The sequence below is a fragment of the Dipodomys spectabilis genome, unplaced genomic scaffold (assembly GCF_019054845.1).
Source record: "Dipodomys spectabilis isolate Male_0828 unplaced genomic scaffold, ASM1905484v1 ptg000273l, whole genome shotgun sequence".
Classification (NCBI taxonomy): domain Eukaryota; kingdom Metazoa; phylum Chordata; class Mammalia; order Rodentia; family Heteromyidae; genus Dipodomys; species Dipodomys spectabilis.
Genome location: NW_024870950.1, coordinates 9,639,913 through 9,654,157, shown reverse-complemented (window position 1 = coordinate 9,654,157; position 14,245 = coordinate 9,639,913). Strand labels below are relative to the sequence as shown.

The window sequence follows — 14,245 nt, the reverse complement described above, 5'->3', positions numbered from 1 at the left end:
GACGCGCGGCCCAGGCGGGTTCCGGACGGCGCCGCGCGCGGACGCCGCGGCTCCCGGAACTGAGCGGACTCCGTCTCACTTCCTACTCGGGATTCAAAAGGCGCAAGAAAACCAGGCGCTTGGCGGGCCGGTCCTCGCTCGGCGCGGACGCCCGGGTCCCGTAGCGGTAGCCCCGCCGCCGCCGCCGCCGGTGGCTTGTATTTTCCTCCCGAAGCCGGATCTGAGACACTCTTCGCCGCGATGGAGCTCAAACCCCAGCCACATGGAACAAGCAGAAGGGCATTGTATCAGGCTGTGACACCATTCGGGGTTCTCAGAATGTGTAGGAAGGCAACGCTCATGTAGCAAAAGAATTGGGGGTGGGGTGGGAGCTTCCCCCGGAGTCAGCGATAGTCGGTTTCTTAGAAGCTAAATTTCATTCCCCGTGTAGCTGAGAATCTTGTTTATTGACCTAATAGAAGATGAAGTGGGGGGGGGGGGGAGCAACACAGAGTGGATCATTTTCTTTCCCTAGAATATTCTGCCTCAGTAGAATCTGAAACACCCCCCCCCCTTCCTTCCCCCCGCTTTTCTAACTTTTTAGTGCTGTAGTTTCGAAAGAATTGCTTGTTTCTATGAAACTCACAGTTGATTTTGAAGTCCCTGTTTAGGTGTGATGGGTGTGTTGCCTCCTGTTCATCAAACTTTAGGTTGAAAACTACTCAGGTGTGGTAGTTTCTTTCATGCTTTTTGCGGTGTCCTATTGAAGGTTAGTTTTCAAGGAGGAAGCAATGATAGGAGGAAGTTTATAGAAAAAGGAGTCGATTATTTAAAAAAAAAAAGATGAAGCATTGCATAATGGAATCGTATTTTCTGCTCACTTGCGTTGGCAGAGACTTGAAGCTTAAGATAACAGTTTGAACTGAGGTTAACAAAAAACTATTTTGGAAAATTTATTTCTCCTCCCCCTCTACAGTCAGTTGTTTCATTGAGATGTAATTCATATACCACGAAATTTTCCCTTTGCATCACCACATCCAGATTTATCTTCAAGGGATGTTTAATATTTAAAGTGAAAGCATTTGGGAATTACATTACAGAAAGATGATACTGCTTAAATTTATCAGAAGCACAAGGTGTTGGGTCATTAATGCATATTATGAAACTTCAGCTTTCAGTTCACCTCCAAGTTTCTTGAGTAGTTTAATATTTGTGTGATGTAGACATATAAAACAAAGGCATTTTGGTTTGGGCAATGAGTTGTATAATAAATCATTATTAGCTCAGAGATGTCATCCTTTACCTGACTTCCTTCAAGAAAGATGATAGTTGGTATTTCTGATCAAAGAATTTCCTTCAGGTAATTGATGTTGTTACATGATAAAGATGAGATATAAAGTACTGTTGCTATTTTTTTGAAGCTAGGATTTTTTTAACCAAGTGAAGCATAGCCAGTAGGGTTTTTTTTTTTGTCACATTAGAATTTGCTGCATGTAATTATAAATTGGGCATATAGTTCAACCCACAGTCTGATTAGCTATATATAATACTGCTATATAAAAGATTGCTAAATTGTTACCTATTTGTAGTAAATTTCTTTCCAAGATGAATTAGACATTCTAGGCTTTCTCTCTTAAGTATCTGGTCTTACAATTTTTTTTTCAACTAGAGTTTGAACTAGGCCTTGTATTTGCTAGACAGATTACCTCTTGAGCTACTTTACCAGCCTTGATCCTATGAATTTTTACTATGTTTTGTTTGTTTTCTGTCAGAACTCAGGCCCAGGGTGCTGTCCCTGAGCATCTCTTGCTCATGGTTAGTGCTGTACTGCCTGAGCCACTTCTGGCTTTTTTGGGGTATTTTACTAGAGATGAGTCTCATGGACTTTTCTACCCAGGTTGACTTTGAACTGCAATCCTCAGATCACAGACTCCTAAATAGTGAGGATTACAGGCCTAAGCTGCCTGCACCTGGCAGATCTGAGCCTCTTGAATAACTAGGGTTATAGCTATGAGCACCAGCACTTTGCCAGTCTTCTCCCGCCCCCCCCCCCCCCAATAGTCTCATGAAATGAAAGCTGACCTTGAGGTCTTATCTTCTTGCTTTTTGTTGAGTAATGTAACTATGTCATATATTTAGGAGGGGATTTCATACTTCCCTTTTTCTAGTCCTCCCTCGCATACTTTTTTGTTCTGATACTGAAGCTTCAACCCAAGGCCTTGAGCTTTTTCCACTCAAGCCAGGCATTCTACTACTTGAGCCACACCACCATTCTGGCTTTTTGCTGGTTAATTGAAAATAAGAGGAACTGGGCTTTTTTTACCTGGTCTGTCTTTGAACCAGGATTCTCAGATCTCAGGCTCCTGAGTAACTAAGATTATAGGCATGAGCCACCAGCATCTGGCTTATTCTCCCGTTTTTATTAATTATTACCCACACAAATTAAAGGATTCTTGGCTTCTAGAGGCTGGAGACCAGTTTAATTTTGAATATACTCCTTTGGATTCAGGTCATAATTCCTTTGGATCATTATTTTAGGGATTATTTTAATTTAGAGATTATGTAATTTAATGCCTGAACTCTAATTTATGAGTTAGGAATAGGCTATAGTCTCTACCTGTTTAGTTATGGAAAGGCAACACTTTGCCTCTATTTTGACAGCAGACACATAGTTTTTTAAATTATGTATTTTTAGAACTATGTATCCCAACCTGTCTTCTGATGTATCAGTAAAGTTTGTAAAGAGTTTATTTTGAGGGCCAAGGGTATGGTAGAACATTTGGCTATCTTGAGCAAGATTCAATTAATTTCCAGTACTGGCAGGGGGTGGGGTAGGTGGGGATGTGTGTATTATAGTATCTAAAGAAATTAAGAGCTGCAATTCTCTTTTTGCAAAACTCAACCATGCTCTTTATCTCATCATGGAATATTAGTGGTTATGGTGAGAGGTACAATCTACTCCTTCTATGAATTTTCATTTTAGTAAGCATGTTGGAGAGATTTTCAACACTAATAATGAAACAAAAAATGAACATTATAGTGAGTACTGTAGGAGAGTAAAACTAATTTTTGTTTTTTGAGAACATTGAGTGATAAAAGGTAGGTTGGAGTAGCACAGGGCTTGCCATTTTAATGTTATAAAGTATAATCAGGCAAATCTTATATACAGACTTTATACCAGTATAGAATTTTAACCTTTTCAAATAGAATTTTCCCAAGCCTTTCTTAAAAATATGTATATTTAGGGACTGGGAAAGTAGCTCAGCGGTAGAACGCTTGCCTTGCATGCCTGAGGCCCCGGGTTCGATTCCTCAGCACCACATAAGCAAAAAGAAAAAAAAACAGAAGTGGCACTGTGGCTCAAGTGGTAGAGCACTAGCCTTGAGCAGAAGAGCTGAGGGACAGCGCCCAGGCTCAGAGTTCAGGCCCCACAACCAGACCCCCCCCCCCCCCAAAAAAAAAAGAAAAGAAAAATATGTATATTTAATTATTTTTTAATGGATCTGGTATCAAACTTATAGCCTCATATAGCCCAACTCTTCCTAGCCATATGTTAATTATACAAAGAGGGTTTTGAGGGGGAGGGGAGAGTTTGAATTTGGCCTGGGCCTACCGTTAGGGGGTTGTATTTTCTGGGTTTTTGTTGTTTTGTTTTGGTTTGATTTGGATTTTTGCTCAAGGCTAGAGCACTACCACTTGAGCCACAGCTTCACTTTTGGCTTTTTGGTGGTTAATTGGAAATGAGAATCTCATAGACTTTCTTGCCAGGATAGTAGCTAGTAGGTGTGAGCCACTGGCATTGACAAAGGGGTTTCCTTGAGGTTTTTTCCCATACATGAATATGAAGTATGTTGATAAAAGCCAGATATTCAGTAGGTATCATCTGTAATCCTACTCCTGGAACTCAGGAGATCTGAGGAACACAGTTGGAAGCCAGCCCAAAGGGGCAGTAAAGAGCCTCCTATCTCCAGTTAACCACCAAAAAGCTGGAAGTAGCTGTGGCTCAAGTGGTAAGAGTGCCAGCCTTGAGGCAAAAAAGCTCAGAGACAGTGCATAGGCCCTGAGTGTAAGCCCTAGGACCTGCCTATGTGCATGTGCACACACCCACACCTGCGAGAAAGTATGTTGATCATATTTCCCAACCCTTGTGTATATATAGAATCAAAGATTATAAAAAAAAAAATCAAAGATTGTGAGACCTACAGTTTCATCCCAGTCAATCCTGCCTCTCTCCCTCAGAAAAAAAGAAAAATATTCTAGTTCAAGTAAGTTTGGAAAATGCTATTTAGAATAATCAGGGTTTCGATTTTGCCAGTCTTGAGGCTCCAACTCTGGGCTTGAGCTGTTCCTGAGCTCCTTTTTGCTCAAGGCTTAGCACTCTACCACTTGAGCCACAGTGCCACTTCTGGCTTTTTCTGTGATTAATTGGAGATAAGAGTCTCATAGACTTTCTTGCCTGGGCTGGCTTTGAACCTCAGTCCTCAGATCTCAGCCTCCTAAGTAGCTAGGAGTAAGCCTCCAGCACCCGACAGAAAATTAGTTTTTACCACTTTTTCTCTTGATGAGATGATGGCCAATAAACAGTAAAGCACGAACTCTTCTGAGGTAATAAGATCTTCAGTGTCTTAGCACAGAGCTGGTTAGGGCACTGGAGGATTTGCTACTCGTGAATATATAAATGCCTTAGGGATTTGGACACAGAATTTTCATTCATAGGCTCAATCTCATGTTTGTCACTACTCTGCTCTGAGAATTTCATTTTCAGATGCTGAAATGTTAGCTCTTTTATTGATCTCAGTTATTTTCTCTTAAGCTGGGTACATTGCTGTCCTATTTGCAGTCTCAGCTACCAGGGAGACTAGGGAAAAGGACAGTCATCCAAGCCCAACTGTTTTAGGCCAGCACATAGATCTCATTTTACAAAGACAGAAGTTATTTCTCTTACATTATTGGCAAACATTTATAATAATGTTTACTTGGTACTGTTCTAAATAAATACTTAACAAATACTAATTTGTGGGGGGAAAAAATGGAAGCATGCCTTAATTCATAAAATCTAGGCAGTTTTCTTCCTGGTCTGCTTTTCTTTAAGATTGATGTAATATTTGATGTTCAATTTTTTTGTGTGTGTCCTGGGGCTTGAACTCAGGGCCTGGGCACTGTTCCTGAACCTCTTTGTGCTCAAGACTAGCACTCTGTCACTTGAGCCACAGTACCACTTCTGGCTTTTTCTAAGTAGTTCATTGGAGATAAGAATCTCATAGATTTTTCTTCCCAGGCTGGCTTTGAACTGCAATTCTCAGATCTCAGCCTCCAGAGTAGCTAGGATTACAGGCGTGAGCCACTAGCGCCCAACTTGATGTTCAATTTCTATCATAGAAAATATATACTACAAGAAAAAGGTATTCCAGTTGGTAAGAGAATGCCAACAAAGAAGCCTCTACATATTTAGTAGTTAACTTGACACAACCAGTATGAGGAAGTATAATCCAGGTGCTGATGACTCATGCATATAATCCTCTCTACTCCGTAGGATAAGATCTCTGAGTATTGCAGTTTGAAGGTAGCCTGAGCAGGAATGTCCAGGAGACTTACCTCCAAAAAGCCAGAAGTGAAGCTTGGCTCAAGTGGTTAGAGCCCTAGCCTTGAGTACAAAAGCTCAACAGTAGTGCCCAAGCCCTAAGTTCAAGCCCCAGAACTGGTACCAAGAGAGAGAGCTGTAAAAGTGAGCCCCTAACTTTCAGATGAAGACTAGGAATGATGCTTCAGAATTTCATCAGTAAAATAAACTGAACTAACTTCTCTGGTTCCAGCAAAGAAGAGTATACATTTAAATGACAAAATACGTAATTTTTTTGGAAATATTTTTTTTTAGGACTGGAAGCATGACTCCAGTGGTAGAGCTCACAGCTCAAGTTCATTCCTCAGTACTGCAAGGAAAAAAAACAAACAAAACCCCTTTTATTTATTTCTGAATTGCCCCAGAAAGAGGAATAATGTTGTTTCTCTAGACACAGGGCAAATACCAAGTTAAATTTATCAGGGACTTCATAGAATGCCACATTATTGAAATGTTTTAGATAATTCTATCTTACTGAACAATGCCATCCACATCTTTTACAAATACGAACACTCAATACTCTTTGCTAGAATCTGAACTAATTCTTTTAGGGTAAAATTGTTTAATGTATATATTTTAATCATTCAGGTTTTTAGAGAGAAGTACTGTCACATCACTTTCTCAGGGGTGGTCAGTCACAGAAGACATCATCTCCAGTGCATATTAACCTGGGCTTCAAAATGCACTTAAGTACTGAAATTTTTATGTGCCACACACCATTCAGTGTTTCTTTGAGTATAAGGAAATCAACAGAAATAAAACATCCTGTTTATACAACTGTAAATTGTTGTGTGCTTTAAAATGCAAAAATCTTTAGATTATCAGTGGTTTTTACACTTAAAAATACCAGTTCTTAAATGCAAAGATCGTGGTTTCTGGTTAGACATTAGCAATGTGAGATACTAACGTCAGCAAAAAATGACCTGAAAGAAAGTATTGATTCCATGTCTGATTTTATATTTAAGCAGCCAATGGCAAATGCCCTCAAAATGGAATCAGATGTTTGTAACTTAATACTTAAGAAAAATGATGAGTGCATGTTTTTTTTTTACTTTTAAGTATTCTCAGTGCTGCCTGGCTTAAGACATAAACTGATGTAAAAATAAATGACTGCCTGCATAATTTATGTAATGTCCTGCTCCTGATCCTGTTTGTATTGATTTTTCTAAAAGGCTTTTGTGGCCACAGGAACCAATCTGTCTCTCCAGTTTTTTCCGGCCAGCTGGCAGGGAGAACAGCGACAAATACCTAGCCGGGAGTATGTCGACTTAGAAAGAGAAGCAGGCAAGGTAGGAAATATTTCTTTGCAACTTAAAATACTGTGGATTGTTTTTATTAGAGATTATCTGATGACTTACATTTTAATAAAGAAATTACAGGTCTGATTGCACAGGCATATGATCAGATTTGTTTTCATTTTATAAGGATGTAATACAATTTTGTAAATGAGTGTTTATATCATTGTTACTAATTCCATATGTGTAATAATTATAGAAAGTTAACCTGTAAGGGAAGTAATATGCTTTTCTACATTTAATATTGAAAACTTAATTCCTTTAAGCTGGGCACCGGTGGCTCACTCCTGTAATCCTAGCTACTCAGGAGGCTGAGATCTGAGGATCATGGTTCAAAGCCAGCTTGGGCAGAAAAGTCTGTGAGACTCTTATCTCCAATTAACCACCAGAAAACCAGAAGTGGTGCTGTGGCTCAAGAGGTAGAGTGCTCGCCTTGAGCTGAAGAGCGCAGGGATAGCGCCCAAACCCAGAGTTCAAGCCCCATAACCGACCAAAAAAAAAGTATTGACAAGCTGGCTAACACTTATAATCCTATGTCCTCAGGAGGTTGAGATCTGAGGATCATGGTTCAAAGCCAGCCTGGGCAGGAAAAGTCCATGAGACTCTTATCTCCAATTTATCACCAAAAAGCAGGAAGTAGAACTGAGGCTCTAGTTTTAGAGCACTAACCTTGAGGGAGAACAAAAACAAAGAACAATACCTCAGGGATAGCACTCAGGTCCTGAGTTCAAGCCCCAGAACTGGCCAGAGAAGTTGGCAAGATTTTTTTTTTTGGGGGGGGGGGGGGGTGGTCTGGTCATGAGGCCTGAACTCTGAGCCTGGGCAGAGTTCTTCAGCTCAAGGCTAGTGCTCTACCACTTGAGCCACAGTGCCACTTCCAGCTTTTTTTTTTTTGCTTATGTGATGCTGAGGCATCGAACCCAGGGCCTCATGCATGCAAGGCAAGCAGTCTACCACTGAGCCACCTTCCCAGCCCGGCAAGATTTTTTTGTTTACTAAAAGGAAAGAGAAAAATGGGAAAAGGTTCTTTAAGCTTGAAAATAGTATTATTTAGAAAATAAATAGTATTTAGAAATAGTTCCTGAATAACTTTCTAATTCTGATAATGTAGCAAATCAATTTCAAAGAAAAATAGGGTAAAAACTGTACCTTGGAGAGTTTTCATGTTTTGAGGAAAGTTTCCAGGAATTTATACTTATGCTGGAAATTTAGCAAGTTATAAAAAGGCAAACATGTAAGCTGAGAGCTGTTAAAATCTTAGCTAAATGTAGTATACTAAGGGGTTTTATTGGGAGAGACGGAAGAGAATGATTAATGGGGTGACATGGATCAAGATGCATTGTTTAACCTAATTTGTTGAATGGTAACCTGTTTGTATAACTACTTAAGATAATTTAAATTTTTTAATGTATTATAGTATTTTTGTAACATTCTTAAGTACTTAGTATTTTTCCTGTGTTGTCATATCTATGCTTTCAATTTAGTAAACAAAATATTTTTTTCTTTTAGGCTGTAAGGATTTTTATTCTTGTGTATATATAAAGTAAAGAATTATGTTTTCTTTAACTTCATGAAATTAGGATTTTTTTAATGGGTAACAGACCAACCAACTGGAAGATGAAGACTGCAGGATGTAAAAATTGAGTAATAAACAAATAATTTACTTTTCTGTGTATTAGCTTGTTTAACTGGAAATTTTAAAGCGAATGTTGCAGATTTTACTATTACTGAGTTTTATGAGGGAAAGTTGAAAAGTCGTTGTAAGTATTTGCTTTTGTCTGTTTATTGAACATATGTGTGACTACATTAATAAATTATCTTTCTCCTGTTCAAACACTTTTTTTTTTTTTTGTTCAGTCATGGGGCTTGAACTCTGGGCCTGAGCACTGTCCCTCAAGGCTAATGCTCTACCACTTGAGCCACATTGCCACTTCCAGTTTTCTGGTGGTTTATTGGAGATAAGAATCTTACGGACTTTCCTGCCCAGGCTGGCTTTGAACCGTGATCCTCAGATCTCAGCCTCCTAAGTAGCTAGGATTACAGGTGTGAACCACTAGTGCCCAGCTCAAATACATAGTGGTATATGACTATTGTCCCAGGATTTGGGAGGCTGAGATAAGGGGGTCTCTCCAGCCCAGGAGATACAAGCCAACCTGGCAACATAGATGCTTTCCCTCTCCCCCTGTTAAAAAAGGAGAGAGAGGGAGGGAGAGAAAAAGAGGGAGGTGCTTAAAGGCATATGCGTACATGCAAATAAATATCATCTTAGCTTGAATGTTAACTATTCTAAGATTTTGAGAATGACCTCTTGGCCAAGCACTGACAGGTCTTGTTTGTAGTCCTACTTACTCAGGAGGTTCAAGGCAAGCCCAGTCAGAAAATTGGAGATTCTGTCTCTATAATTACCCAGCAAGAGTCTAGAGATCTGAAGGATCAAGGTTCATGGACAGTGTAGGCAGAAAAAAAGATCACTTTCTAAACTCCATTTCCAAAATAACCAGCAAAAAGCTGAGGTACAAGTTTTGCACCAGGGATAGTGCCAGCCTAGCAAGTATGAGACTGAGTTCAGACTCCAGTATTTCCACAGTAATTCCTTTTCCTTTGTAGGGAGCAGGAAATGTTTCTCTGTTTCTGTCTCTCTTTTTAAAATACTATTTCTCTGTATTTTAACCTTGGTGTACTAAAACAAATAGTTGCTAAAGCTTTATTTCGTGCCAGTTCTGGGGCTTGAACTCAGAACCTGTGGGACTTTCCGTTAAGGCTGATGCTCTGCCACTTGAACCAAAGCTCTACTTTTAGCATTTTGCTGGTTAGTTGGAGATGAGAGTCTCATAGCTTTCCTGCATGGGCTGCTTTCAAACCTGGATCCTCATATCTTAGCCTCCTGAATAGATAGGATAGCATGAGCCACTAGTGCCCAGCTAGGAAATTTATCTTATTCATGTTGATTGTAGAAGTCTCTCTCTTAAAAAAAAAAAAAAAAAAAAGAGGTGGGGGACAAATAGTAAATATTTTCAGTGTTTTAGGTTTACTGTCTCTTTTGGAGCTTCTTACCTGTGCTGGTGTAGTGTGGACATACGTATTTAACTGTATAAACAAGTGAGTATAGCATTCTTAGAAACAATGGCAGAAATCAGTGTCTTTCACTTGGATATAAATTTGTGTTTATGTATGGATCATATATTTCACAAACTTTACCAATATCTGTACCTACACTGACAGGATCTATAAAATAAAGGAGGGTTTTTTGTTGTTGTTTGTTTTTGTTTTGCCAGTACTGAGGTTTGAACTCAGGGTTTCACATTGAAACACTTCTATTCCAACTTTTTACTGATTATTTGGATATAACAGTTTCGTGGATTTGAATGTCTACCTGGCTCTAAAACTCGATTCTCTGATTTGAGCTTCTTGAGTAGCTAGGATTATAGGTGTGAGCCGCCAATGCCCAGCTAATAAAAGCTTTATATGGGGGACAGGGGTGTAGGTCAAGTTATATAAAGTGTTTACAAGCCCTGGATTGAATCCCCAGTTGACATACACACAAAAAAATCCAAAACACATTGTAAGGTAAAACTACCTGTAGTATATAGCTGTGTATTACTGGGATAAAGTACTCTAATGAAGTTAGGGGAAAAGTACCATCCTATGTTTTCTCTGAGCTCAGACTGTAGGGTCATTTTCTCCCCTTTCTCCACAAGCTCAGACTGTGGGGTCTTTTTCTCCTCTCTCTCCACAAAGTTGAAGGAACTTCCCCAAATGCTAATTGTCTCTCTTCCTTTTATCAGATATCAACTGAATATCTCCTTTCATATTCTTTCAAAATAGTTACCTCCTCATTGATCAGTGAGTAGGCATATATAAAATTTTAAGTAGAGTAGTCTGGATAAAGAAGTTCATGTTTGGACTGGGAAGGTGGCTCAGTGGTAGAGTGCTTGCCTTGCATGCATATGAGTCTCTGGGTTTGATTCCTCAGCACCACATAAGCAGAAAAAGCTGGAAGTGGTGCTGTGGCTCAAGTGGCAGAGCGCTAGCCTTGAGCTGAAGAGCTGAGGGACAGCACCCAGGCCCAGAGTTCAGGCCCCACAACTGACAAAAAAAAAAAAAAAGTTCATGTTTGGGCAGAGACCTAAAGGAGGTTAGGGAATGATGAGCTGTAAAATTATTTTGGGGGGCTGGGAAGGTAGCTCAGTGGTAGAGTGCTTGCCTTGCATGCATGAGGCCCTGGGTTCAATTCCTCAGCACCACATAAGCAAAAAGAAAAAAGCCAGAAGTGGTGCTGTGGCTCAAATGGTAGAGCGCTAGCCTTGAGCTGAAGAGCTGAGGGACAGCGCCTAGGCCCAGAGTTCAGGCCCCACGACCAGACCCCCCAAAAAAAATTACTTTGGGGGAAAGAGGTTCCAGACAGAAAAACCCACTGTAAAGGCCCCAGAGTGGGAACATGTACAGTATTCTCTGTAAATAGCAAGTGAGCCAGAGTGACTAGAGTACATAGAGAAAGGAGAGTAGAAGATGAGATTAGGGAGATGACAAATGGTATGCCATTTTATTCTGATGGGAAGTAGCTTAATGGATTTGAACAGATGAAAGGTAGGGTTTACTTTAGGTTTTAACAGGATCACTCTGCTTCTGGGTTGATAATAGCCCATAAGGAGCAAATGTGAAGGATAGAGACTAGTCTTGGCATCTCTCAACAAGAGAATAAGGTGGCAGCAGTGGAGGCATTGAGAGAGAGAGAGAGAGAGGTGTGTATGTGTGTGTGTGTGTGTGTGTGTACACACACGCGCTCTTAAAGCCAGAGGGGTGTGTATGTGTGTACACGTGTGTACGTGTGTGCATGCACACGCTCTTAAAGCCAGCTGGATTTGTTTATGGACTGGAAATGGTATGTGAGAAAGAGGAGAGTCATGAATGACTCCACCTTTTTTGGCTAAAGCAACAGGGTTGCAGTCATGAGATGGAGTAAAGAGAAGGTTCCATCAGATTGGGGCCTGTGAGTTTGTGACAGCTTTGGTTTGCTCCCCACCCACCCTTTACTCCAGCACTGCTTTTTCCCAAGTGACCCTTCATGTTTTTTTATCTTAAGAGTTCAGTGACCTTGCTTGCACTGGTGGATCATATCTGTAATCCTAGCTACTCAGGTGACTGAGTAGCTTCTGAGGAGATCATGGTTCAAAGCTAGCCTGAGAAGGAAAGTCCATAAGACTCATCTTCATTTAGCCACCAAAAAGCCAGCAGTGGAGCTATAGCTCAAATAGTAGAGCCATCACCATTGAGCAAAGGAACTCAGACAGTGTAAGATCTGTTAATGGATTTACTAACAAATGTTTTAAGAAAGTACTTTTTTTTTATTGTGAAAATACCATACAAAGAGGTTACAATTACATGGGCTAAGGAAGTACTTTTAAAATTTTTGATAACTTGTAATTTTTTCTCTAGATTTTTCATACTTAAGACAAAAAAAGACAAAAATCTTTGATTTTCCTTTTCATTAAATTCTTTAGACAGGGTCTCATGAGCATAAAATAGCAGAGCAGAGTGTTAGACAATGTATTTTATATTTTAGTTGAATAGAAATCAGTTATATCATCATTATTATTATTGCTACGCATTTGATTTAATGGATAAGGACAGAATCTTGTAAATGGCTTACTCCAGTTAGTCTCTCTCTCTTTTTTTTTTTTTTTGGTCGGTCGTGGGGCTTGGGCACTGTCCCTGTGCTCTTCAGCTCAAGGCGAGCGCTCTACTGCTTGAGCCACAGCGCCACTTCTGGTTTTCTACTGATTTATTGGAGATAAGAGTCTCACAGACTTTCCTGCCTGGGCTGGCTTTGAACTGCAATCCTCAGATCTCAGCCTCCTGGGTAGGTAGGATTACAGGCGTGAGCCACCGGCGCCCAGCTCCAGTAGTCTTTTGACTCAGCTTCTGCATCCTTTTGCTTACTTCCTGCAAGGTCTTTGTACCAAAGTAAATATGTGTGTTTATATCCACAGTTTGCCAGGGTTTACAGGAATCCTTGATATTAGCTTTGAGAAATCTCTATTCATACTCAGTAAGCTCCTTCTTCATTTGACATAGTCTGGTCGTTCCAAATAAATTTTTTCTGCGGTAAAGTTTTGGAATGCAGTTTTTCCTGAAGAGAAATATAGACCTTATAACTAGTTTATCACATCTAGATTTTAAATATCTCAGTTTAGCTAAAATGTAAAATATTTTCTGGCATTCAGTTATTGACAGTTTAATATATTGTAATAACTAATCTGATTTTAAAATATTTTAATTGATATTAAATTATAAAATTTAGAATGAAAGTTATGGCTTTTATTTTTCTTTTGTTTTGGTGTGCTAAGATTGAACCAAGAGCCTCATATATATTAACAAGCCCTCTACCACTAAGTAATCCCTTGCCCGTGGGTGTGTTAATTTTTAAAAATTTATCTTTCAGTCATTTTTTAAATCAAGGAGAAAGGCATTGACTGATTTTTCTGAAAAATAAAGTTTTAAAAGAAATATGCTATAATAAAGTTACATGGATTTGCATAAAAAGGTGAATATACCTCTGCAGCATTTGAATATTACATAGTCTTTCTCCTTTTTAATTGTAAAATTTTTTAGTATAACGGTAAAAATTTATCTGAATTATATCTTACATTAGAAAAGGCAGAAATATCAACAAAAAAAAGAAAAAACATTGCCTTCTTAAACACTTGGGCTAGGAAGTGGCTCAGTGGTAGAGTGCTTGCCTCGCATGCATGAAGTGCTGGGTTCAATTCCTCAGCACCACATAAACAGAAAAAGCCAGAAATGGTATTATGGCTCAAATGGTAGGTGCTAGCCTTGAGCTGGAAAGCTGAGGGACAGCACCCAGGCCCAGAATTAAAAGCCCCACGATGAACAAAAAAAGAAAAGAAAAGAAAAAAAGCAGAAATATGTCTGACAAGAACATCTATGGATGTTATGACAGTTATGACTGTTTCTTTCCTGCCTCTGCTTCCTACCCCAGATCTTTCAGTAGGCTCCCTATCCCAAAATTCAATGCTTCTTATTTTCTCTTTTAATTGCAATTTTTCAGTCAGCATTATTGAAGTTTATTATTTACATACAATAAAGTTCACCTGTTTTAAATGTACACTTCAGTGATAAATGTTTAGTCAATAGTATAATCACCATCACAGTCAGGCTGTAAACCATTTCCATAACCACATGCCTTTTGCCAGTACTGTTGTAATTGGTATTTATATACATGCCTTGATAATTTTATGAGTCATTTTACAGGCAGGAAAATATTGATTTCTCCCCAACTCCCACTGGTACTGGAGCTTGAACCCTAGGGCCTGGGTACTGTACCTTAGCT

At 39.4% G+C, this 14,245-nt stretch overlaps 1 protein-coding gene across 6 annotated transcripts in view; it reads left to right on the top strand.

The window, feature by feature from the left end:
* The window catches only part of Cbfb (core-binding factor subunit beta), a 50,987-nt gene that overhangs the window by 727 nt on the left and 36,015 nt on the right, over positions 1–14,245 (top strand). For 4 of the 6 annotated variants that reach the window (XM_042700708.1, XM_042700709.1, XM_042700710.1 and 1 more), the window contains exon 3: positions 6,772–6,888. The exons of the other annotated variants lie outside the window; for them this stretch is intronic. In XM_042700708.1, the coding sequence (XP_042556642.1) occupies positions 6,772–6,888 (117 nt within the window). The remainder of the gene's footprint in view (positions 1–6,771; positions 6,889–14,245) is intronic. 6 annotated transcript variants of the gene reach the window in all.